Here is a 27,105-nt window from a genome sequence, read left to right on the forward strand (position 1 = left end):
GAGTTTTTAAAATTCCAAAAGCCCACCTATATGAATTCCTGAGCAATAATTTACCTTTGTGCCAAATTTGGAAGAAATCCGATGAAAACTGGATTTGTATAAGGAACATACACACATACCCACAAACATACATCCATTTATATATATATATATATATATATATATATATATATATATATATATATATATATATATATACATATAAAATTAAGCAAACAGAATTTCAAATATTAAACAAATTATAAATAATAAATGATGATAAAAAGGAAAAATGCAAACAGCTATTAAGTAGGAATAGGTAAAGAGTGAATCCAGAGCTCATCAGCCGTGGAGGATTCATTAATTATGGTCAAAAGACCAAAATTTTAACTATGAACTAGAAGAGAATGTTTAAGCTCCAGTACATGTAATATAGAGTAACAATGGGCAAAGGCACCACTTGCTAAGCTAAAAATAATAAACTAAAGCTCAAACCTAAAACTAAAAGCAGGGGGTTTCGCCTCGACTAATTAGGAATACAAGTTCCGATAATTAGCCTTCCACGGGACAGTACCTGCCTATAACAAAATTGTCTTACCTTGAAATCCACGTAAACATAACCAAATCCATTGTTCAACCTGATAAAAAAACATTCCATTTGTCAACAAAACATTAAAAACATAAAAACATATCCAGAAATCAGTCCATAGACATACCGAGTTGCCTATTTCGCACGTGTAAAAAATTCATCCACCCCGGTGATTCATAAAAAATGGTTTGTCACGGTTGTATCATACATTTACACAGTTAAACAGTTTCAAAAGAAGCGAAATGCTCATCGAAGGCCATACTTAAGCAAATGTTTTCAACTAGATTTTTAGGGAAGTTATTATTAAAAAGTAAGTTTTTGAGTACTGAAATTTCTTGCTTAAATGCAGAAATGGTATTGCAAATTCTTTTAATTCTGATAGCTTGCGAAAGAATAATGCCAATAAAAACCTTTTTACTTAAGCAGGAGGAAAAATCTTGTAAGCTGTTAACTGTGAAATTGAATTCGCGTCTTTTATCATAGATTGTAGTGGAACAATTTGAGTCAATTTGTATGTTGATATCCAGGAAATTAAAGCTATTTTGATTAGAACTGGTCTTTTTGAGCGTTAATGAACTATGATAAAACTACTTATCATAGCAAAACTATGCAAAACTACTTATCATAGTTCATTAACGCTCAAAAAGACCAGTTCTAATCAAAATAGCTTTAATTTCCTGGATATCAACGTACAAATTGACTCAAATTGTTCCACTACAATCTATGATAAAAGACGCAAATTCAATTTCACAGTTAACAGCTTACAAGATTTTTCCTCCTGCTTAAGTAAAAAGGTTTTTATTGGCATTATTCTTTCGCAAGCTATCAGAATTAAAAGAATTTGCAATACCATTTCTGCATTTAAGCAAGAAATTTCAGTACTCAAAAACTTACTTTTTAATAATAACTTCCCTAAAAATCTAGTTGAAAACATTTGCTTAAGTATGGCCTTCGATGAGCATTTCGCTTCTTTTGAAACTGTTTAACTGTGTAAATGTATGATACAACCGTGACAAACCATTTTTTATGAATCACCGGGGTGGATGAATTTTTTACACGTGCGAAACAGGCAACTCGGTATGTCTATGGACTGATTTCTGGATATGTTTTTATGTTTTTAATGTTTTGTTGACAAGTGGAATGTTCTTTTATCAGGTTGAACAATGGATTTGGTTATGTTTACGTGGATTTCAAGGAAAGACAATTTTGTTATAGGCAGGTACTGTCCCGTGGAAGGCTAATTATCGGAACTTGTATTCCTAATTAGTCGAGGCGAAACCCCTTGCTTTTAGTTTTAGGTTTGAGCTCTAGTTTATTGTTTTTAGCTTAGCAAGTGGTGCTTTTGCCCATTGTTACTCTATATTACATGTACTGGAGCTTAAACATTCTCTTCTAGTTCATAATTAAAATTTTGGTCTTTTGACCATAATTAATGAATCCTCCACGGCTGATGAGCTCTGGATTCACTCTTTATCTATTCCTACTTAATAGCTGTTTGCATTTTTCCTTTTTATCATCATTTATTATTTATAATTTGTTTAATATTTGAAATTCTGTTTGCTTAATTTTATTTTTACTTGGCTTTTTAGTTTTGCTGCGTTGGGCATCTATGGGCTCTTGGTGTGGTCTTTTCAATATTTTTCACTTTAATTATTATATATATATATATATATTTCATAATGTATCACTGTGATCAAGAACAAAAGATTGAATGCATTCTATTCAAGGTTTTACAAGAAACAACCACTCCGACCCCTGATAGCACACAATACAACGTACATTGAGCACAAATACAGATTTTTTAGAAAAAATGCATTGCAAATTTGATTCATTTATAGCTATGCCGTACAATGCATAATAATCAGATGAAATGTGTTATTGATGAATTATGTTCCGAAAACCTTGTTTGAGGCAAAACGATAAGGTTGAGGATAATCGCAATGCAAATTACAAACCAGCCCCCCCCCCCCCCCTAAAAAATCGAAGGAAGAAATTATTTATTTTAAGGGGAAAAAGGCAGGAAAAAGTTTCCAGTGGTTCATTTCTTTTCAATCGCCACTTTTTTTTTTGTGCACTCACCACATGGCGAGTGGATATTTTTAGGTCAAGTACATAGTTAGGATTAAAAATCATAGCGACATTTATTATTGAAATCTTTTCACACTTTTGTGACTTTCTAGGAAAATTTACTGATCAGGGTTAATTAACAGCCATTCTAAACGATATTTTTAAAGAAATGAAAACGAAAAACAAATCCTACCTTTAAAGTTTCAAGAATGCCACATGCTATTTGCAGAATTTCCACCAAAGAGTAGTAAGTATCAAACAAAGGTTCTTTATCTTCCTAAAATATACACTGAATTGAAATTCTAAAAAAAAAACATTTTCAGCGTACAACTTTATCTTCAAACTTAATTAAACACTTTACATGTAGATGTGCCAACTACATATGAGGCAGTGAGAAGCAAAGGGATGTAAGTGGCCAAATTAAAAAATTGGAAGTAACCAGTACAAATAGCAAGGGTACATCTCCTCTGTCTTGGGGCGAGAGATAGTACTATTAGCCATGGTAGGTGCTCCTGTACAGCATGATTTAGAAGAAAAAAAAATTAATGAAAGCCTACCTAGGATGTTATCTTTAAACACGTTTTACTCAAAACTTGAAAATGTCCACGTACATCCCTTTGCTTCTCACTGCCTCATATGTGGCAGTAAGAAACAAAGGGATGTAAATGGACATTTTCAAGTTTTGAGAAAAAGGCATTTGAAGTTCATTCTTTCTTTGAAATGCTTTTCTAAATCATGTTGTATAGCCGAACCTGCTAATACAAGTACTATTCCTTGAACACAAGCAGCTGAGAGGTTCACCTACCATTTGTGCAGGTTATCTCAAAATTTTTAATTTTGGCGCATACATCCCTTTGCTTCTCACTGCATCATATGTGAATTGAATGTGATAGTATGTTGCTGCTTTTGTGTACTTATGAGTTCATTTGTAGTACAAATGGGTATAGTAGGGTACATAAAGAAGCAAGGAGTCAAAACTACAATTATATAAATTGTTTATTAAAGTTCATCATTTTTCTTGGTCATGGAGAAAATGCATATTCAGTAACACCTGTAGAGTTCACAACCTGTATAAGCTGACTGCTTTTGTGGGCACAAAAAATAAACTTTTTTTTCCCTGTCATCACCGTCTATCACTAAACTAAGTTGACTACTTTAGTACTGCACCAGAAGTGTTCAACTTACACAGGTTTCACTGTATATTGACCACACACAAACATATCAAATGCTCAAAAGCGACAAAAAAAAAAAAAAAAAGCTTCACAAAAAATATTTAATGAGTTTCCTAGTTTTTTTATTTGAAATCAAATTATATAAAACTATTACCTAACTATAATTTCAGACAAATGAATACCTGAAGATCTTTATTGAATGCACTAGGTAGTCCTTTCAACACAACAAGAAAGCCAACACACTGAAACAAAAAAATATTTAATGATTTGAGAACTTCTTCACGTTTTCAAGAACTAAAAATTATTGATGTACTAACTTAAAAGAAAGAAAAATTAAGCACATTTGTTAGATAAGAAAATTTTTGATTAAGTTTCAAAATACTTTTACATATTGTTAATTTATTTTACTTTACATAATGACATAAGTTTAATTCCACTACTAAGTACTTTCATGAGCCATCAAAACAAACTAGCAAGAATTTTTAAATTGCATGTGCACTCATTCTAATATAATTATAATTGTAGACATACAATGGTTCAGTGAGTAATTACATTCTGGGTGGGGGTTTTTGTTCATAGCTTGCCATTGTAGGTACCTAAACTACTGTATTATGATAGGCAATATGTGTTAAAACTAATTGATCTGGGAAGGATTTTAACCCCCAAAACCTTCTCTCAATATACTGTACTTTATTTAAGTTACCTTGAAAATTACTATATACCCAGGCTATCAACTACGTTTTCAGTTTTTAAATCCATGACTTCTGCCTATAACTTTCTGTGACTCACAGAATGTTTTTTTTTAGAAAAACGAAACATACATTTTTCAGAAAAATTGACTAAATTAATGAGAAAGTGAAATTGCAACTGGCTGAGGCTTGCTTTACAAATATGTTTCTAAAAATTCAAATTGCTGCAAAATGTAACAAGCTGAGCTATTATAACTAAACAACAATCAATACAACACTGAATAAAGTTGGTACAAACCTAACATGGCAGCATTGTGAAGGCTACCCAGATACTAATGACAGCATAACGACACTGCCAGGTTAGGTTTACCCAAACTATAATTTAGACACACGGAAGCGTGTCAGCCAAGTTCGGAAATCAGGCGACACATCTGCCAGTCAGAGCCGATCCTAGGGTGTCGGCTGCCCGTGTGCAAAGACCTAATGTGCCGCCCTTCAAGTGTAATTTGCATATTTTGACTAATCTTTAACGTCTGTATAAATCTTTCTTTGAATTTCTGTGCCAAGTTCGAATTTAAAAAGGGGAGGGGGAACAGAAGAATGATCTTATAAAAAAGAAGAAATTTTTTATAATAAGAAACTTCTTAGGTACAATTTATATCTTTGAAGAAAGTAATAGATACCAAAATTTACTAGACGTAAAAACGCATTTTATGGTCTTTCTTCGGTGACATCAGAGAAGGGACGGAGGAAGGGGAAGCGTCAGGGGAGGTGTCAGGGGTTCAGGGGAGCAGGATTGCTCCAAGAAAATTGTCGAAATTGGCGTATGAAAAATATTTTTAGTTAATCTTTAGTTGTGTTTGGTTGCAGGGACAAAAGAGTCAAGTATATTCAAGGTGCATGGAGAAATTTTCGAAATTGACGTCAAATATCGCAGTTTTTGGAATTTTTTCGAGACTTTTGGTGAAAGTAATGTTGCAGTTCTTTCCTATAATTCTTTCAAAATTGAAATCAATTTGAAGCTATTTTTTAAGACCGTAGCTTAGGAAGGATCGGCGTTTTTCCCGAAAAATCTCCGAAACAGAAATTTTAAACCCGAAATTTTGGTTACCTTTGTTGACGTTGCAAGAGGGAAGGAGATTCAATCGTCTCCCGTCGAAAGATTTTGAAATATAAGTTTAAAACGCAAATTTAGGCCGTCTTTGGTGACGGTAGGGGATCTGGCGGCTATCCTCCGGGAATTTCTCTGCACTATTTTTTCAAACACCCGTTTTTGACTAGATTTTAAAACAATAGGGGAAACGTGAAAATATTCCGAACCAAGATATTTTTCGGAACTGAAATCCATTATAGGCTATTTTTGGGAAGGAAGGGTTTTGGAGCTCTTAAGCGGATATTTCTAAAATCGCAATTTTATATTATCTTTGGTGACTTTAACAAAACTGAAAAGCTTCTACGGTTCGGATATTTTTCAACATTAATATCTGAAAAATATAAATATAGACTTTTGCCCACCTCACCTCGACAATTGATGGATATGCCCTTGCACCTTAAAAAGTTACATAAGCCTGACAGTTCTCCTCCTGAATTCTTTAGAAAAATAAGTCCCAAAATCGGATTTTAAGCATTGTTTGATAACGATGGGATGAAGAGCGGGCGGGGGTTCAGTGTGCCCTCACGAACTGTGTTTTGAAGCTGAAGTCAATTTCAGGTTAGTTTAGGCAGGAAGCTGTACGGCTCCACGGAACCGTCTAAAAACGAAATTTTCAGGTATAGTGATTGCGTTGGAGAAAAGGGGGATCCAGGGTCTTTCCCCAAAAGTTTTTGAAACTGATGTTTGAAAAACACAATTTAGTTTGTTTTTCAATACGTTAAGTGAGAGGGGGTGGAATTAGGGACTTCTCTAAAGACGCTAATTGAGACTGTCTTTGGTAGTAATGTTTGGGAATGGATTTTGGGGTCCTCCACCGCAAAAATTTCTAAAAATGCCGAAGCAAATTTTATATGACTTTTGATGATAGGAAGGGCTGTCTTCTGAAAACACGTTTTGGATTTTGGAGCCAACATTTTCAGGCTATGTTTGATTAAGTTAAGGTGGAAGAGGTCAATCAAAGATTTAATTGGGTTTTTAAGATCGATGGTTCAACCAGCGAAATTTTCTGAAAGTAAAGTCCTAGAAACGCCATTTTAAGCCTTCTTTAGTTTCGTCAAGGAGGTCATGGCATACTTTTGGATCTTCGTTTTGGAACTACATTTAAATTTGCTTCCCGGGGCAAGGGCCCTGTCCTCCTACCTAATCTGAAACCGGGCAGTTCATTAAGGATTTTAATCAGAAAAATTGACGTAAAGGGGGAAATGTACAACATTTTTGTTCGTCATTCATATATGTTACTCTCATGGGAGTTGCAATTTTCCACTTTCTCTCCACGCACCTCGATTGTTAAACAGAGTTTGATACATAGTTTGTTGTTTGAAATGCTTGCGAGAGTATCTAATCAGTATATTTTTTTTTTTTAAATAATTTAAATAAAATATGTCTTCATTGTTTACGTCTATAAAAGCTTGGGGGGTAAACATTAGTGGCTGCCCTCGGTGCTCCTTTTAGACGGCACCATTTCATGCTTCAGAAGAGGGCCTTTCCTCTCCCCTGTATCCATGCCTGATGACCGGTTCTGTCACAAAATTTGCAACCAAATGAAGCATGTTGTTAAGAGTAGACATTAATGGACAATAAACCAACACAATGTTCCCTAACATTCTATTTTTCTTAAACTATGCTATGCTGACGGGAAATCGACACATACTTTGACAACTGAACATTTAAAAATCAGCATATTTATTCTACTTATTATAAGTTATCTTGTGAGAAATTCTTGAGGAATTTTACTTGATTATAAAAATTATATGAAGCGGCCTGCGGCCGCCCCTTGTTTTGGCCGCCCTTGTGCGGCGCACACTCTGCACACCTGCTAGGATCGGCCCTGCTGCCAGTGTGTATCTTACACGAACCATTTCAAGCTACTTTTGACCCCCTCATTTCTCAAAAACTATTAAATCTACATGCTTGAAATTTTGTATGTCTAATAGAGCTGCATAGTAGACCTATAATCCTAAATTTCATGAGTGTACCTCTTATAGTTATGGAATTATTAAGATCTGAAAAGTGTCATTTTTAACACTGACTCAGTCATCAAAATGTTTACCAACTTCCAAGTGTCTCACATACTTGAAGTTAGGCATAAAGATAGATTTTCATGCATATGTAAAGGGAAAAATCTAAAAAGTCAAAAAAAACTACATTAAAGTAGCAAAAAATTACGCTATTTTTTATGAGCATCACAGTGTAATCATTTTACCGCGTGATTGCAAAATATTTCACCAAATAAATCAAAACAAAAGGGCTTGCCAAACGTTGCCAAAACAAGGTTGTTGATGTTTTAAATTAACAATTAAATTTCTAACCAAAATGGGGCTTTAAACGATACTTTAAATTCCCCTAAAATGAAAAACGATCCATCAAATAATTAAAATTGCAAATTTAGAGTTAAGCCTTTAAAATCAAAAATAACCAGCTTTAAAATTTATAAAATCTTTAGATCTCAATCAAATGCAAAATTTTACAGGAGGAGCAAAAATGGCAGCAATAATTTCAACAATTGAGAAATATTTTCGCCAATTCTGCATATTTTACGATCTACGTTATGATTATCCCCCTGAACAATAAATTCCAGACAGATTTTGAGATGAGTCAGCAAGTTTCCTAATTGTCGACAAATCTGAGGACGTCAAAGACCAAGAACTAATGTACTTTGGCCTTGATGATAAATGGGAAAAACAGACGATTACTGCCTAAAATTGGCGATCGCACCAAGTCCCCATCTATTGAAATATCTTCAAAACTTCTAATAAAGAGAAATCGCAAACCAGTGAACCGTAAAAGCAGGGGAAAAAAGGAAATCATATAGTTCTATACACTTTTGCATTTATAATCGTCTGAATTAGAACATAACCTTTGATTTAGCTTTTCAAAAAGTAATGATATCCCAACAAAACATAAATGTGAAAAAAAAGCCAAGTTCGGTCGAAATGATGTTCGAGGTAGACAGTGTCCCCGACAAAAAATAGTTCAGATCTAAACTGTTACCAAGTTCCATAGCAGTTCCACATAGATGTTGGACTTTACCATGTTCTTCAATCCATTTAGAAAACAATTTAACGCTTGGCAAGTTTGAAAAAAAAAAAAATAGCGATGACTAGAACTTGCCGCAAGTTTAAAATCCATTATCAAAGAAAGTAAAAAATTGTTTTCAAAATGAATTGAAGAACATGGTAAAATCCAACATCTATGTGGAACTGCAATGGAACTTGGTAACAGTTTAGATCTGAACTATTTTTTGTCGGGGACACCGTCTACCTCAAACCTCATTTCGACCGAACTTGGCTTTTTTTTCACATTTATGTTTTGTTGGGATTATACTTTACATAAAACAAATTGTTCCGGATCTTAAATTTTAATATTTGCTACAAAAAACGAGTAATCTTAAAAATTCTTTTTTTTTTTTTTTTGGTATACGACAATTTATAAAAAAATTTACCAGTAAACAAATTATTTTTTTTACTGAGATATCTTTGATGTGATACACAATAATCTTTTCATCACTAAAATTATTTTAAAAGAGTATTATTTAAAAAATGAATTTTTAAAATTAAAGAATCTTCAAATTTTAAGCAATAATGATGTCATAACTTTACTAGCAAAGACGGAACCATTATGCTAGATGAATATGGTTATAAGTTGAAATTCTTTCTAAAAATCAATGTCAGACAATTTTTTAAAACTAACATACTTGGATCCAAACGTGACATTGGTGTAGTGATAACTCTGATGTGGTTAATGTAATAAATTACATACTCCGCTGGATGGCTCAATGAGCACGTCCCTATCACAGAGAATACAAGGTTTCAAGAATATGTTCAATTACCTTGATGTGAGGAGGCAATCCTGACTAAACAGCGGAGTAGCAAATCATGGAATTTTTTCTTGACTACTATTATGAAGAAAGGCCAAATTGGCAGCCCATCTAGTTTAAATTGACATTGTGTAGAGCAATATTATTATTATTTTTTTTTTTTTGTGAATATATAAAATTTATTGCTTTCCGATTTTGACTGATGACTACTAGGAACAGAAGAGTTAGAAGTTTCATTTCAGTGAAAGATATCCACCAACCATGTTTTTTAAGCAGGGACGAGTAATTTTTAAACTCATATATCTCTTGGAAGGCGTAATAACTGTAATCAAACAGGTGATTAAGAAATGTAATAGTTGTAGTCAACTATTATAAAAGGCAAGTTACTTACATATTATCTTGCCAATTGTTTTCACAAAACCAAAATTATATATTGCCAATGATGAAGCCACCAAATTCGCTCTTCTCATTTTGTAAATTCTTCAGATGTAGATAATTAGTGAGATTTTTTTATCCGAATTTTTTTCGCCGTTATTGTTGTATTTTAAAGGAATTCAATTCTAAATTTAAAACATCCATTTTATTACCAAAGTGGTTATAGTCCCCATGTCATTATTTTGCATGAGTTGGCAACTATTTTGATTACAATATTAATAAATTGTTCATCACCAAATTCTTTGCTTTAACTAATGTTCCTTCTCTCTCTCTCTCTCTCTCCTTTCTCTTTTTTTTCTTTGTATTTAAGAATATACATATTGATTTAATATTTTTTTTATAAATCTAATACATACATATATAAAAACCATTTATGGGCCAAATTGAAGAAAAAACAGAATTCGAAAATATGATATTTTCGAAAATATCCAATATTTTCATATATATCTGATATTTTCAATCAGCAGAAACTCAGTCTTCAAAATAGTAAATGCATTCTCAAATCACTTTATTTTCTTATATTATTATAGCAATATGTAGACTTAAATTTAAGATTTCTTTTATTATTTATGTCTAATATCTAATTTAACATTTGTATCAATTTTAATGGAGTTTAGCATAAGCTATTTTACTCATTTTTCTTCTGTTAGCTATTTTTACACAGTTATATGACTCAGAAATAAAAATTATACATTGGTCGGAGCACAGTCATAAGTCATTTCCTTTTTTCTGACCAACGGATAAATATATTTAACTAGGCACTTTTAATATGAATTAAAATAGTTACATTAATAATAATTTTATGAATATAAAACACAAGTAAAAAAAGGAATATTATATTACTTTGTTATTATGTTTTTTTCATACATAAAATTTAGCACACAACTTTTTGGTTGTTTTGAATAATAAATGAATAATATTACTATGATTAAAAAAACTTTTATGTTGAAAATACTATAGTTGAAAAAATAAATATCGAAAATATCAAAATATCATAATATTTTCAAAATAAATATAGGATATGTATCGTTATATATATCATGATATATATCAACTGATATATATCGGTGAACCCTGAAAAAAACTTAATTTTTGAATAAAAATGATTGATGGATAAGAATTAGAGCACGTATTAAACATTTAAAAAAGCATTCGAATGCATAAGCTGAAAGCAATAAAGAAATATTTTAATATAACACGGAATTTGATTGTTAAAAACGCATTTGTTTTGATAAACTTACCGAAAGCATAGTGATAGAAGAGCGAGTAAGAGCAAATGGTTTTATCCATTTGAAGAAGAAATTACTAAGCATGGATAACGTTTTGAAGTTATTTGTTTAAGTTCATTCACCATGTTTTCTAAAAGCCTAAAAATAATTATTAAGTATAAGAAATATATCAGTAGAGAACAGCATGTCTTAAAAGCAGATTTACTAATCATGAACAGTTAAAGCTGAAAAAGCATCACAACAAAAAGAGATTTTACATGATTAGGTACTTTAAAATATTCAAAACTAAATAAAGAAAAATGTTTATGCAAAAGTTATTGCAAAATGTTATAAGTTTTAGTCAAGAAGAAACTGATCATTACATAATAAAAAAAAGACAAGTTAGAAACAGCTTAAGGCATTTCAAAGAACATCATGTTGTCCATGACTCACATTTCCTATTAGACGTCCTGTTTTTCCTCTAATTAATTCCAAACTATCTGCATTTTTCTTTTGAGGCATCAAACTACTTCCAGTGCTAGAGATGATTGATGAAACGTTCAAAACAAAATCATTAATTGGATAACAATTATTTTTTACATAAAAATACTAGTCAAACTTCATTAATAAATAACAAATGAATGATAAATGAATTAGTGAGAAGCAAAGGGATGCAAAATTAATAATTTGGTGCAAGTGGCAAAATTAATAATTTGGAGATAACCAGTATAAATGGTAGGTGAACCTCTCCTCTGTCTTGGGGCAAGGATTGTACTAGTAGCCCTGGTAGGTGCTGCTGTACAGCATGATTTAGAAAAAAAAATTTAATGAAAGCCTATTTAGGATCTGATCTTTAAACGAAACTTAAAATAGTCCACTTGCATCCTTTGCTTCTCACTGCCTCAAATGTCGAAATTTTTAGCAAATAACTCTAAATTAAAAAAAGAGAGAGAGAGTTTTATCACAACATGAATGAGTAAAAATAAATGACAAGCTCGTCATGTGCAGCAGATCGCTAAAACATTATTTACTCGTTGAATGTCAATGGAATGCACTCTGAAGAACATAAGTTGAACATCTATTGAGTTATTGAAACTCAAAGGTTTTATTTTACTGACTGAAAAGTAGTGATTAACAAGAAATATTATTTTTGAAATTAAGGAAGCTATGTGATGGTCAATTCATCCCAACAGAGTATACTATCACTCCAGGGTCCTCCATACCTACTACTGTATGTGGTTTAACCAATTTGATGGGGTCCTGATGATCACTTTATTTTTCAATCTAGAACAGGAGCTAAACAACTCCTAATCCAGTCCCCCCCCCCCACACACAGAGGTATTGATTTGGAATAGAAATTAAAAGGACTTTGTCACCTTGATGACATATTTAATGTGCTACAGTCACTATTAGCAAACACGGAGTATCTATGATGGGCAAGCATTGATACCAGGACCCTCCAGTCCCAAGTCTTAATCTTACTTTATTTTACAATAAATAGTTTTTTAATGGTGGTTGAGTGACATATTTAATATTTACATTAAGTTCTTAGAAATGAAGGGCTCAGGGCAAGAATGTGATATGCCACATTATATGAATTTTTCATTAGGCTGACCTCCAACTTATAAAAAATAATTATAGAATTTTTCAAAGGTATTATATATCTTATATTCTGCAATACTAAAACCAGATATGTTTCTCTTCAAATGACATAATCCAATATCATGTTTGTTTCAACTTTAGTTGTGAGAAACAAAACATTTTGATTGAAAAGTCACTCCTTGTGGCTTGTCACCAGGGTTCCCCGATATATATCAATCGATATATATCACTATATATATTCGATATTTATTTTGAAAATATCATGATACTTTGATATTTTCGATATTTATTTTTGCGACTTCGTATTTTCAATATAAAAATTACATTAATCGTAGTAATGTTGTTAATTTATTATTAAAAATATCCAAAAAATTATGAACTAAATTTTTATGATGTATTAATAAATCATTAATGCAGCAAAGTAACATAATATTCCCTTTTTTTATTTTACATTCATAAAATTATTAGTAAAGTAATAATTTTAATTCATATTAAAAGTGCCCAATTAAATATTAAATGTTGGTCAGAAAATAAGAAAATGTCTTATATGGCTGTGCACTAACTAATGCATATTTTTTATTTCTGAATCATACAGGGTGTGTATTTTAAGTAATGAGAATATTTTTGTCTTGACACGGCTATACACCAGAGGGGGCTCGTATTGGTTGGAGTCGGTAGTGTGGCCTTCGACCTTGATAACGCTCCTCTCGGCAGTCGCCCGCTGACTTTGGTTGAGGCAGGATCAGGCGTGGCTTAAACGTCTTCAAAAAAGTGTGTGCAAGTTCAAAATGCAAAAAAGAATTGAACAGCGTTACCGCAATCAAATCTTGCATTCGCCTTGGAAAATTGACTGCATCAACGCTGGAAATGATTCAGCAAGTGTACGGAAGGGAAAGCTTATCACAAACTCAAGTTTTTAGAGGCCGGGCGAGTGGGGAGGAGGAGCCCAGTGCAGGTCGCTTATCAACCGCAGAAAACGAGCAACGTGTGCGACATTTGCTGAACACAGACCAACGTTTAAGTGTTTGCATGATTGCAGAACAGCTAGGAATGGATAAAATGGTTGTGCACAAAATCATCATTGAGGATCTTGGGATGAGGAAGATTTGCGCAAAACTCGTGCTTCGTGGTTGCCGAGAACTTGACAAAAAATGGCATTGCAACAGTTCCACAGCGTCCCTACAGCCCTGACCTTGCCCCAGCAGATTTTTTTCCTCTTCATCAAAGTGAAAACCGCCCTCAAAGTCTCAAATGGTGCCACCACAGGACCCTATATGATGTCAAAAGGGCTTGCACGCATGCTCAGAAGGATGTTTTGGTTGGTGACTTCCAGGGAGCGCACAAAGCGTGGAAACGTAGCCTGCAGAAGTGTGTTGATGCTCAAGAATCATATTTTAAAGACTACTAAAGTTATGTAGCAATATCTCTAATAAATAATTTTTTGTGGACTTATTCTCATTACTTAAAATACACACCCTGTATAACTGCAAAAGTAGCGAACAGAAAAAAATGAGTAAAACAGCTTATGCCAAATTAACTCCATTAAAATTGATTAAAATGCAAAATGAAATATTAGATTTAAATAATGGAAGGAACCTTAATTTTGAGTCTACTCTACATATCTTAATAATAATATAAGAAAATAAAGTGATTTGAGGATGCATTTACTATTTTGAAGACTTTAGTTTGTGCTGATTGAAATTATCGGATATATATCAATATCCGATATATATCAAAATATCGGATATTTTCGAAAATATCATGATTTTTCGAACCCTGCTTGTCACATTTCTGCCCCGAGCATTTCAAATGATCATTTATCAATGCAATATTTCGTAATTTGTGTAAGGTATAGAAAGTTTATAAATCAAAGATCCCTAACTAAATAAAGTTATGGGTTCTAAAGCAAAATCTTGTGAAAGCGCTCACTCTTCTTAAAGCAAAAAAGTGAACTAACAAACTTTTTCAAAACTTTCATCAAAACATTATAGATAAACTAATTTTTCAAGAGTGTAGTTAGGCTAGAAAAGTTTTGAAACTACCTACCTGTATCCATCTGCTATTGTCACAAAGCCAAATTCCTTCGAGCTGTACAAAATCAAGTCTTCAGCCCACTTGCTCAAGTGAGTTGAAAGAAGAGAAGCCCAAAACAAAAATTCGGCTAGAAGATAAGATATAATTTATGGAATTCAATGTAAAAACATAATAACAACAATAATGAAATGAATGTAACAAATCTTCATTCAAAGATCAAATTGAAAGAAACTATTGCACAACTTAAACACTTTTTTTGTGTTCTTTCAGTGCAAAGCATCTATCTGTGTCTACGTAAAGATTTTCATTTGTTCATTACCTTCATTAGTTTTGCTCTGTATTTAAAAATATTAATTTTTTATAGGTAGAAAAATGTATCAATATTAAAATATCTCTTTTTTTTTTGGCAAAACAAAGTCAAGTTTGTTAATCTGCTTACATTTTGAAACTACACTGGCCATGCTATGCAATATAAGTCACTTTACAAAAATGAAAATCTCTAGTTTTGATAGCATCTTCAGCAAAAATTTTCCGGTTTAAGATTTGTAAAAAAGTGATTGATAATAAATAATATTTTACACATTCCAACAAAATATTACCAAAGCTTTATTCTGCAACTAGAATTCTGTTCTACTGCTAAACTCAAAGGGCATCATGACAGCACAATGTGCATTTCAGAAAGAAAATATTGGGTCTCTGAAAACTAACTATAAAATACTCATATTTATTGCAAATGATAAATTGCCAACTGTAATATTTTTTCCCTGAATCCTACTTATAGTCTGGATTTAAGCTGTAACTTCCATGCTATAATTTCTCATTTAAATAACAATATAATTTTTTTCCAATACATTATAAAGCAAAAAAAAAGCATCCGCATGTTTTCAAAAACTGCTATTTTTTCAAACTTCTAGAGAGATATCAGATAAACTGTTTTATAACTTTTGTCATGGTATAATTAAATTCTCACTTTCTACTAAAATTAGATATGTGCATTTAGGGGACTAATTAAAGAAGCAATAACTTTTTTCTGGTCATCTTGAATTATAAAAAGCTGGAAATTTGCTGCACATATCTTAGTTTTGATTGCTGTACAGTTATTCCAATTGCAGCAAGTAAAACTCATGCATTGAATTTCTGATATTTAAAATAAAAAAACTAAAACTTGATAAACTTTTTTTTTTTTTTTTGGAAATTCTACCTGAGCTCTGGCTATGAAGCGGCAACTTGTAGCTTAAAAACCAGGGGCGATAGTGGGGTCAACTAAAATTTTCTGAACAGTGATATTTTCTGAAACTATGAGGAATCTTGAGGAAGTTTTGAAGCAGGTAGTATTGCAGAGTAAAACATATTTGTTATTCTTATTGAATTAAAAACTGCTTCACATACCAATGAAATCACGGTCACTCACAGCAAATAAACTATTTGGCATACATCCAGAAAATCCCAGTTCTAGAAATGAAATTATAAACACATTTTAGTCAACTTTAAACTTAATACATTTTACTTTAGCAGATTTATTTTTGAAAGAAAAATTATACAAAAGTGTAAAAAGTGAAACCAACTAAAAATAATGCCCAAACACACACATACACAGACTTGAACGTCAAACAGTAGTAATTTTCCAAGAAGAAAGGCCAAATCGCAATAAATGAAGCATTACATTTAACGTAATGCTTCATCTTATGCTCTTTAAAACAACGTAAAAGGTCAAATGGAGTTGGTTTTAATTGAAATGCCCAACAAACATTTGCACAGATTTTCAAGTAGAAAAAAAAGTAAAAGTCTATGAAGGAGTAACTGCTAGGAATATTTAGAGAGATCTCAGAGATATTTTCAACTGAAAATTTCAAAGATCTGTATTTAAATTTTGAGCAACATTAAAGCCTTTCAGCAATAGATAGGTTAGCCTCAATTTGATGCAAGGGCAGATCCAGCAACTGGTTTTGGCATGGATTGTTTCCGTAAAAGGGGGGGGGGGGTCATATGCATCATATTTGGGCATGAATAGGGGCTGGGAAGTGTAAGTTTTCAAGACACAGCCATAGGCTAGCGTTAGTCACTGCAAGGGGGGGGGCATCTTGACCCCCGCAACCCCTTCTGGATCTGTACTTGCCTCAATACTCTTTCTGGAATTTTGAAAGGTTGGAGCTCAAGTTTATGTGATGAAAATTAATTGTTAAAATATCTACAAAAATATTCTTAAAAATTTAAAAGATGGAGCAAAATCAAAAATACAAATAAAGAACATAAATAACTTTAATCCATTCTAAAATGATTGAATTATTTACAGGTCTACCTTCATGGGCAAAAATGACCTTGGCATAACAATTTGTAAACTTCTCTAGTGACCAAAAATTTGCAAACTACAGTCAAACCTCCTAATAGCGGACACTGTCTGGACTAGAGATGTAAAATTTCCGTAAATTTTGAAGTGGTGGAAAAAAAACGGTTTTTTACCGAGGGATTTCGGAAAAAATTGGAAAAAATGGAAAATTTGATTTTTTTATGAATAAAATTTGGGTTTCATAATAGCTCTGTGTTTCTTGTAACATATAACAGGTTAAGCATTAAAAAATATATGCTATCCATACATCTTTTTCTGCTTGACAGAAATACACATAAAGGTAAAATTAATTAGAAGAAAAAACCTTTTTGTTTTATAACTGAGTAGTGGGCTTTCATGGTCAAACCCAGAAATAAGTCAAATCGTCACTCAACCAATAATATTGGGTAATGTGTCTAATCGTAACAATTACATTTTCTATTTTAGATTGCCTTTGAGACTTCTGAAATTTTCGACTTTCAAACATGGTTGATATTTTTTTTTTTGGAAGAAAAATAATACAATGTTGCTGTCTGAAAATGAAAGCTATTGAGTTTTGATTTTTTCCAATCCAGTCTAGGTCCAAATCAAAACTAAATTGGTTTTTCTTAAGCTGAACCAAAATTAAACTGGAGTTTCAGTTTATTCACACGGCCGTGCTAAGCACAACGTAGTCATCCCCTTTTGAACAAATTTCAGTTATTATAACCAAGTTTTTCTCTGTTTCGTATTTTACTTAATAAATAAAATGGTTTAGGGTCATTTGACCAAAAGCTATTGCTTTGAAAAATTCTTTAAAAAATAAATAAATAAATAAATAAAATTAAAAATTTAAAAAAAGGCATCTGAATCAAATATATGGAAGAGCCACACTTTAAAATATAATATCTTAGCTTGAGCCCAACTGCAAAGTCCCCTTTTTTAATTAGCACGGCAGTATACAGGGTGCGGTAAAAAAAATATCGGACAAAAATTGTATCATCGAATGGAAGAAATGTAATTTCATTTTAATGAGTACCAAATTTATTTTTGTTTCTCACTTTATTAGGAAATAACTTACAATATATTACCTAGTTTATGTATTGCCTTTCGGTTTTCTTACAATTTTAAGCGAAATACCAGCTATTTTAAGTTGTTTAACCAAGTAGAATGACAGTTTGTTTGCTTGTTGTGCCTCGACAAACAGTATTTGAAACGGCATGCCATTTCAAGTGGCTTGGAAATGATAGTCGATGTCCGGAAAGTGTACAAAAACGAACAGTGAACATTTCAGTTAATCGTCAGGTCATCCAAAAGTGTGTTCAATGAAATCCTTGGGTTTCCATGAGAGCAGTCGTTTGTGAGAATTTGTGACTGATAAGTGCGACTAAGGAAAAAAACAGCTCAAACGGAAGTTTTGCAAGTTCCAAAATTCAGGCATTCGTATGACTCTAAAGATGCCAGAAACGTTTGAGACTGACCCGCAAGTCCACACTGGAAGAGATACTTTTCACTGATTTACCGTTCAACCGGTTCATATCCCCCAGAACCATAGCATTTGGTCTGTGGACACCATAGGCTCTCATATAGGGGGGAAGTGGGGGCTCAAGCCCCCTTCCCCTTGGAAATGAAAACTTCCTCCTTTTAATACTTTTTTCTTTGTAAAAATGTAAAAATATTTTTTCTCCAGCCATTAATGAATTAGTTATCAGAAATGTTAAATTTTATTAGCTCTAATCTGTACTAAGGTCGGTTTCCATGGGGAATATCCTGCTAGACCATGAAGAAAATATCAGAGCCCCCCCCCCCTCCCCTTAAAATTTTGCATCTGGGCGCCCTGGGTAGACGACACTCCAATCATCTTAGAAAGTGTTAGATATCGCCAAAATCCGAAGTCAGGCTTGGTCTGAGATGGAATCAGGACAAGCGACAAAAAATCTCTAGTTTTTTGTGGATGAGGGGCGTAATGAATCAAAAAGTGAACCAGAAGGACATTTTAGAAGTTATTGTACTTCTGTGGGCCTAAGAGCACTTCAGCATTGGAGACTGGACATTTTCCTTTAACTCCACACCGATTTATATGGCCAAAAAGACGAGAGTGGTGCAAAGCGCATTGTTTTTGACAAGATATCATCTTTTGAGTGGACGCTCTACTCGCTCGACCTCAATCCCATTTATTACACTGTATGGCTTGTTTTAGAGTCAAAGGTCTACCCTAAACTACACATAAAATTGAACTCTCTAAACCAATTGCTTTATAGGGAATAGGTTTGATAAAAGGACTTGCTGCCCTTGAATGAAAATTTCAATAAGCAGTAGCATCTCTGTATTACTGCAAAAGACTGCTAGTTTGAAACCAATAAATTTAATGATTGCTAAAGGTCTTCTCATATTATTACTTTTTTGTTAGTTTATTTATTTTTGATAAATGGAAAATTGCTTGCCCCGGTTTTTTTTTTTTTGCCGCACCCTGTACATTTGGTTTGCAGTCAGCAGAAACAGTTTTGTGATTAAAGTTATGCTTACTTGTTTTATGAAGAAGGAAAATAAATTATTCACTAAGGTTATTGGTTTAAGCATTTTTGTAAAAAATATTATGAAACATTTTTTGATCTATATGCAAATTATATTGTCATACAACAACTTGCATTAATGTTAGACAGTATTTTAACATAAAACAGGGGGGGGGGGAGGAAATTGCATCAGAATTTAAGTGTGAGAAATTTCCAATCACTTTTTGCTGAAAATTTCAATTAAAACTCTAAGAGAAATACAATCTCAAACGACCGGAGAGCAATGTTAAATTACTGCATAAAAAACTATTACAACCTAAATAGTGCAATATTAGACATTTCTTTAAGGGAGGTGAATGACATCATAACTTACCACTAGTTGACACCACTGGATAATGGTTTTTTAAATGCACTCTAGTGATGCCTGCTATTATCTACTTTGGTATTTGCCCCACAAATATATTTCATTGATGTAACATACTCCTGATTCAGAATTTTAATTATCACAGCTGTTTTATGCATCTTTTTTAAATGCAACTTTTCAACTAAAAATCAATAACATCATACAAAAACAATGTATGACTAAAAATCCAGACAGAAAATATACATAAAAGACTTTATATTCTTCAGGGTAAAATATTTACCTTTTGCTAAAAGGTCTCTGTCGATATGAAATGGGTTTCCAGCTAAGGCACCACTGAAATGAGTAATTAAAAGAATATTTTAGTTAAATTATATTCTAAACACTATACAATTGAAGTTAATGACAAAGAGAGGTTTTTAAGGAAAAAAATGGTGAATCTAAAATATGACGACACAGAAATGCATAGCTTCATTAATCAGTTTTAAATAAAAAATAGCTGCCTAAAGTAGGTTGGTGTGCACTGCTGTTTCCCCCAAATTACACCTCCCTTTAGTGTACTTTGGGAGTTTCACTACTCCTTACCACCAGTGGCAACTTAAATTAGCAATAAAATAGTTAGTGGTGTTTCGATTAATATGTCTGCTAATTAAATTTGTACAAAAACCAAAATAGGCTATTCATGACCGAAGAAAAATTATGAATTGTATGATAGCCAATTTGACTCTCAACTCGCTGCCATTCTCCAGAGTTCAAGTGACATACATACATAAACGATAGGAGTGGTCAATTTTAATCTTGAGTTTTAATAGCAAAATTAATCCCAACAAAACATAAATGTGAAAAAGAAGCCAAGTTTGGTTGAAATGAGGTGCGGGAAAGATGGTGTCATCTACAAAAAAAGACAGATCTAAACAGTTACCAAGTTCCATAGCAGTTCCTCATAGAAGTTGGATTTTCCCATGTTCTTCAATTCACTTAGAAAACAATTTTTTTACTTTCTTTGATATTGGATTCTAAACTTGCGGCAAGTTTTAGTCATCACTATTTTTTTTTTTTTTTCAAACTTGCCGCAAGTTTAAAATCCAGTATCAAAGAAAGTAAAAAATTGTTTTCTAAATGAATTGAAGAACATGGGAAAATCCAACTTGTATGAGGAACTGCTATGGAGCTTGGCAACTGTTTAGATCTGTCTTTTTTTGTAAATGACACCGTCTTTCCCACACCTCACTTCAACTGAACTTGGCTTCTTTTTCACATTTATATTTTGTTGGGATATCATTACTTTTTGAAAAGCCAAATCAAAGGTTATGTTCCAATTTAGACAGTTAAAAATGCAAAAGCGGATATTGCAAATATATAATTTCTTTTTTTTTTCCCTGCTGTTACGGTGCACTGGTTTGTGGTTTCTTTTTATTAGAAGTTATGAAGATATTTCGACAATTGGGGACTTGGCCCGATCGCCAATTTTGGGCAACAATCATCTGTTTTCTCATTTATCAGCAAGGCCAACGTACATTAGTTCTTGGTATTTGGCTTCCTCAAATTTGTAGACAATTAGGAAAATTGCTAAGGCTCATCTCAAAATCTGTCTGGAGTTTCTTTATTGTTCGGGGGATTATCATAACGTAGATCGTGAAATATGCAGAATTGCGAAAATATTTCTCAATGGTTCAAATTACACCTGGTGTGCAAAAATTAAGGACAAGACGGTTTTTTCAATACAACTTTGTACAAAAGCTTTTCAAATCAACACATGTAATACCGTAAGATCCCCAATACGTAAGGACATGTAATATAAGCAACACTTACTAAAAGAGAAATCAGAGGGATAAAAAGAAGCTTTATTGAAAAAGAAGCATGGAGCGCAATGCGACTGAAGGACGAAACATCCCTGTGATGGGTGTCCAGCAAGAAACATCCGGTCTTTAGTAGGGGATATGATCTCCCCCGACTGCTAGGCAGGTTTCACAGCGTCCTCCCATGCTGAGAATGAGATTGTCAATGAGTTGTTGAGGCATTGCTGCCCATTCGTCTTGCAGCGCCAATCGAAGCTCCCGAATCGTTACTGGTGGTAAGGTACGAGCTGCCAAGCGTCTGCCTAGAAAATCCCATACATGCTCGATGGGAAAGAGATCCGGAGATCGTGCCGGCCAATCCATACGTTCAATACCCTCACTCTCTAAGAGCTGTTTGGCAGCTACTGTGCGATGACATGGTGTATTGTCGTCCATGGAAAGGAACTGTGGACTCATAGCGCCTCTAAAAAGACGCACATATGGAAGAAGAATCTCCTTACAATAACGGGTCCGTTGACTGAACCTGCGTCGAAGATGTGAAGGTCTGTACGACTACCAAGCATGATGCCTCCCCAAACGAGAACACCGCGACCTCCATACCTGTCCCTTTCAATGATGTTCGAGGGATGATTGCGGCTTCCCTGCTCTCTCCAGATGAGTATGCGATGAGAATCGCTACTCAGACTGAATCTGCTCTCATCTGTAAAGAGTACTCGTCCCCATTCATTGTCTCTCCAATTCCGGTGTTCTCGGTCCCACAGAGAACGCCTTCTCCGATGCGCAGGCGTTAGAGGTACACACCATATAGGGCGTCGTGCAAACAGACCACCACCGTGCAGTCTTCTGGCCGCGGTAAAACGCGATATCGGTCGTCCACTCGCCTGTGTCGCGTGTCTAGCAATTTCTCCCGCTGTCTGCCGCCTGTTTTTTCTGGCCTGTAAGACAATATACCGGTCATCTGCGGGTGTGGTTCCTCGTGGACGACCACTACTGAACCCCCGGATAGCTGTTCCTGTAGTTTGAAATTGTCTCCAAAGTCGTGAAACGATGCTGTGAGCAATTCCGAACTCTGCAGCCACACTTGTCACACTGCGGCTTTTCTCCAACTTCCCAATGATTCGACCTCGGGTAAAAGCATCCAGATGTCGTCTAACAGATTGATTATTCACCATTTCTTGCTGAGGCAGCAACTCGGTGTGATTTTAATTGCTATACAGCGTGCAATCTCTTTGCCAGAAATACTGATCTTACACCGACAACATGCTTTATACTACTCAGACACTCCCTCATTATGCCTGCCTGCATATCTGCGCATGTGCTACCGTACATCACCTTACTTAATCTCCTGATTGGTCTTTCTGTCCGCTCTGCCTCTTCGTTCAGCTGATATCCTAATTTTTCGACTTCGTCCTTAATTTTTGCACACCAGTGTATTGCTGCCATTTCTATCCCTCTTGTAAAATTTTGCATTTAACTGAGATCTAAAGTTTTTATAAAATTTTAAAGCCGGTTATTTTGATTTTTAAGGCTTAGCTCTAGATTTGCAATTTTAATTATTTGATGGATCATTTTTCATTTTAGGGGATTTAAAATATTGTTTCAAGCCCCATTTTGGTTAGAAATTAAAGTGTTAATTTAGAACTTCAACAACCATGTTTTGGCAACATTTGACGAGCCCATTTGTTTTGATTTATTTACCGAAATATTTTGCAATCGCGCGGTGAAGTGATTACGCCGTGATGCTCATAAAAAAATAGGGTAGTCTTTTGCTATTTTAATGTAGTTTTATGACTTTTTAGATTTTTCCCTTTACATATGCATGAAAATCTATCTTTTTGAAAATTTCAAGTATGTGAGACACTTGGAAGTTCGTAAACATTTTGATGAGTGAGTGAGTCAGTGTAAAAAATGACACTTTTCAGATAGTAATAATTCCATAAGTTTAAGAGGTACCATTCATGAAATGTAGGATTATAGATTTGATAGACAGCTCTATTAGTCATACAAAATTTCAAGAATGTAGACTTAATAGTTTTTGAGAAATGAGGGAGTCAAAAGTAGCTTGAAATGGTTTGTGTAAAATACACACTGGCAGATGTGTCGCCTGATTTCTGAACTTGGCTGACACACTGCCGTGTGTCTAAATTATAGTTTGGGTAAACCTAACCTGGCAGTGTCGTTATGCTGTCATTAGTATCTGGGTAGCCTTCACAATGCTGCCATGTTAGGTTTTTACCAACTTTATTCAGTGTTGTCTGCCATGTGTCTAAATCTAGGAACTTACTATGATAGAACTGGGCATTATTGGAAAGGGATAAACAGCTCCATAAGTTCTGGAATAGCTGAAGGTTGTTGAAAATTGATGTTTTAATTAATATCTCTGGTAATTAAAGTCATACAAAAGTGAGACTGAGCTAATTATAATCCTCGTAAAATTTTGATTTTTTTTATACTTGGTTTGACATTCAACACACTGTCCTTGTCTTGAAATTCGAGTGACACAGGCAGATAGATACGGCAGGATTTAAATGTGTGAGATTGAACTAAGAAAGAGCCTGAAAAAGGCCACTTAGCTAAACATAATGATGAAACCAATGAGGAACATTTTTATTACTTAACATGCATATATTCATTCAAAAGAAAGCTTTTTTCAAAATGACTGTAATCAAATTTTTAACAGATTTTAATTTTGTTTATTTCTGCAAATTTAAAACAAGCAGCAAACAGTTCAATGGAGAAAATACCAATTTTAGGATATCAATATTTCAACACAGACTTAACGCATGAAAAATTTAGCTAGTAATATAAAATTAAAAGAAATTCAAATGCAACAATATGACAGTATTTTATCTGCATCAACACCAAAATAAGTTAAAATGCAAGTCAAAGACTTAATTAATCAACCATGAATCAAAATGTCTTTGATAAACTTATAATCAATGACCAACTCTTTTGTCAAGTACTTCATTTTAACAAATATAGTTGATGTTAAAAACTGCAAAATTATAATACAATACATTTTTAATTAAAGCCGTAAGTATTATTGGATTACATACCGTAATATAATAAAAGTAATGTACATGTATGATGAGCTCTTTTTAGCGGTAATTTTTTTAATAAATATGTGATGAAAGGCAATTATACATTAAAACCACACATAATGTTCAATTAAATTAATTGAAATTGCAACGGACATTAGCTTTTGCCTTTTCTTGTTCTTGCCCCTAAAGGGGACACCGGGTACAAAATGAATCTGTTTGAAGCAAAGAATAATAGATTTTACATCTTTCTGGTATCTTTCCACTTTCATAAGCAAGAAAAGACATGTATGTACAAACTATAAATGTTCTATTGCTTCTCTTTTGTTATCTCTCTTCAGTATTCTTCAACAGGAAATTTCTTCACATGTTGATGCTGAGTTTTGCAATTTGCTGGTCGTTGGGAGAGGTTTCGAAGGTTTCTCTTAAAGGATTTTTAACAATGAGTTGATCCAAGGAGGGGGACAGATAGGATCTTAGAGTATTGTTCATTTATGGAGGTAATTGTTCATAGAAGTTTTAGTGTAAATGTATATATACAGTCAAACCTTGATATCTCAAACTTCCTTATCTCAAAACCCTTGATGTCTCAAAACAAAAATTTTCCGCAAACATAAAAACCCCTTTGTATTTTCCATAGTTATCTCGAAATTTATTTTTCCAAACCCTTGATATGTCGAAATTTTTGCACAGAAGCAAGTTCTAATTGTCGTTTTGCTTTGGCAATTTTTGTAGTAAAACCAGTTCCAGAGACAATTGCTTAACGTTTTTCATCCCTTTTCTTGGAAATTTTGTGAATAGGGGATTGCGGCAAGATAATAGGGGAGTGTTGGCATGAAGGGGGTGCAGTGTTTTACCCAGAGTTTAGAGTCTCTGTGCACTTCTCTCGAACATGTTGTCTACTTTGAGGAAAGGGGTTCGATTTTTCGTCCGTCAGTTTTCAAGCGAAAACGGAAAATGCATTCCTCATTTTCATCATTCAGCTTTTTTAACTCCTACAAAATGGCTGCTGAGAACTTTTTGAATGTGAGGTTACTGGTTAAAGATAAAATTAGAATTTATAAATTTTTAGATAAAAAAACCAAAGTTGAAATTGTTGTTCATTTCAAAATCTCATCCTGTGCACTTTCGACATTTAAAAAATGTCAAATCTATTGAAATATTGAAGACTACTCTATTGATCGTAATTCGAAGTGGCCCCATAGTACATATATAAATGCATATAGCGTACGTGTGTGTAAATGTGAGAGTTACTAGTGTAATTTTTTTAAAAACCTTGATACCTCAAAAACTAGATATCTCGAAATTTTTCTCCGTCCCGAGAAATTTGAGATATCGAGGTTGTACTGTATAACAAATTAACAAAAATGCAATGCAGCAAAAAAGAAAATTTTTTTTTTGAGCTGCACTCAGCATTGGCTCCCCCCCCCCTTTTTTGAGCTAATAATTAAAAATTTTCAAAGTGCTAGGGTATAAAAAAATTTCATAGGGGGAAATTCTTTTACAGAAACAACAAAATGTTGAAAAGAATGAACTTTACAAGAAAAAAAGTTAAAACAATACTGCAACTTTAACTATGACAGGTGGTTTAACATTACTTTGCATGGTAAACTGCCAGGGGAGACTAATGATTAATTGATGTTGCAATGGGGTCGTTTCCAAAATTTTAAAAGTATTTTTTTCTGAAAGAGCGTGCTTAAAAACATAGGATCTGACCATTTTTTAAATAATTTGTTTAAGTTTAATATTTTTAAAAAATTCCTTAAATCGGTGCGCTTTTATTATCTATGCTTCTGCCGATGACATCACAAATGACGAAATGCCATTCAGTGTTGCCATTCACAGAACAAAATATTTAATTTGCATCTTTACTCACATGTATTGACAACGATATGGTTGATAGCAAGCATAGAACACAATTTTAATTCCCTTCTTGATTATCAAAACGTGGAAACGTGATAAAAAGATGCGCCAAAGAGCATCATTTGTGATGTCATCAAGACCACGTCTTGTTTAAAAATTGGACATTTTAAAAAATTAATTAAAAAATAACTGTTGGGAAAATGAAAGTATTTTCTGGGTCCATGTTACTTTTTTTGCTTTTTCTATCACTTTCAGTGACAAAAAGTACTACTTTTGACTGAAGGAAACAACCCCATTAGTTTGTCAATATAGATGAAATTGAATAATTCAAAAATCTATCAAAAATAATTTTACAACATACCTTCCAAGAGGACATACATTCATTCTTGAAATTACATCTTCCAATTTATTAGCATCGTTATGAAAATACCAAGCATAACTGAAACATGAATTCATAAAATTAAATAAAGAAATTTTAAAA

At 33.3% G+C, this 27,105-nt stretch overlaps 1 protein-coding gene across 2 annotated transcripts in view; it reads right to left on the reverse strand.

The window, feature by feature from the left end:
- Window positions 1–27,105, reverse strand: part of LOC129219642 (argininosuccinate lyase-like) — a 61,003-nt gene that overhangs the window by 14,035 nt on the left and 19,863 nt on the right. For both annotated transcript variants that reach the window (XM_054853909.1, XM_054853911.1), the window contains 7 exons: window positions 26,986–27,063; window positions 20,208–20,260; window positions 16,135–16,197; window positions 14,758–14,872; window positions 11,563–11,647; window positions 3,990–4,049; window positions 2,829–2,912 (listed from right to left, as the gene is read on the reverse strand). In XM_054853909.1, the coding sequence (XP_054709884.1) occupies window positions 2,829–2,912; window positions 3,990–4,049; window positions 11,563–11,647; window positions 14,758–14,872; window positions 16,135–16,197; window positions 20,208–20,260; window positions 26,986–27,063 (538 nt within the window). The remainder of the gene's footprint in view (window positions 1–2,828; window positions 2,913–3,989; window positions 4,050–11,562; window positions 11,648–14,757; window positions 14,873–16,134; window positions 16,198–20,207; window positions 20,261–26,985; window positions 27,064–27,105) is intronic.

Source organism: Uloborus diversus, chromosome 4 (assembly GCF_026930045.1).
Source record: "Uloborus diversus isolate 005 chromosome 4, Udiv.v.3.1, whole genome shotgun sequence".
In the NCBI taxonomy this organism is placed as follows: Eukaryota; Metazoa; Arthropoda; class Arachnida; order Araneae; family Uloboridae; genus Uloborus; species Uloborus diversus.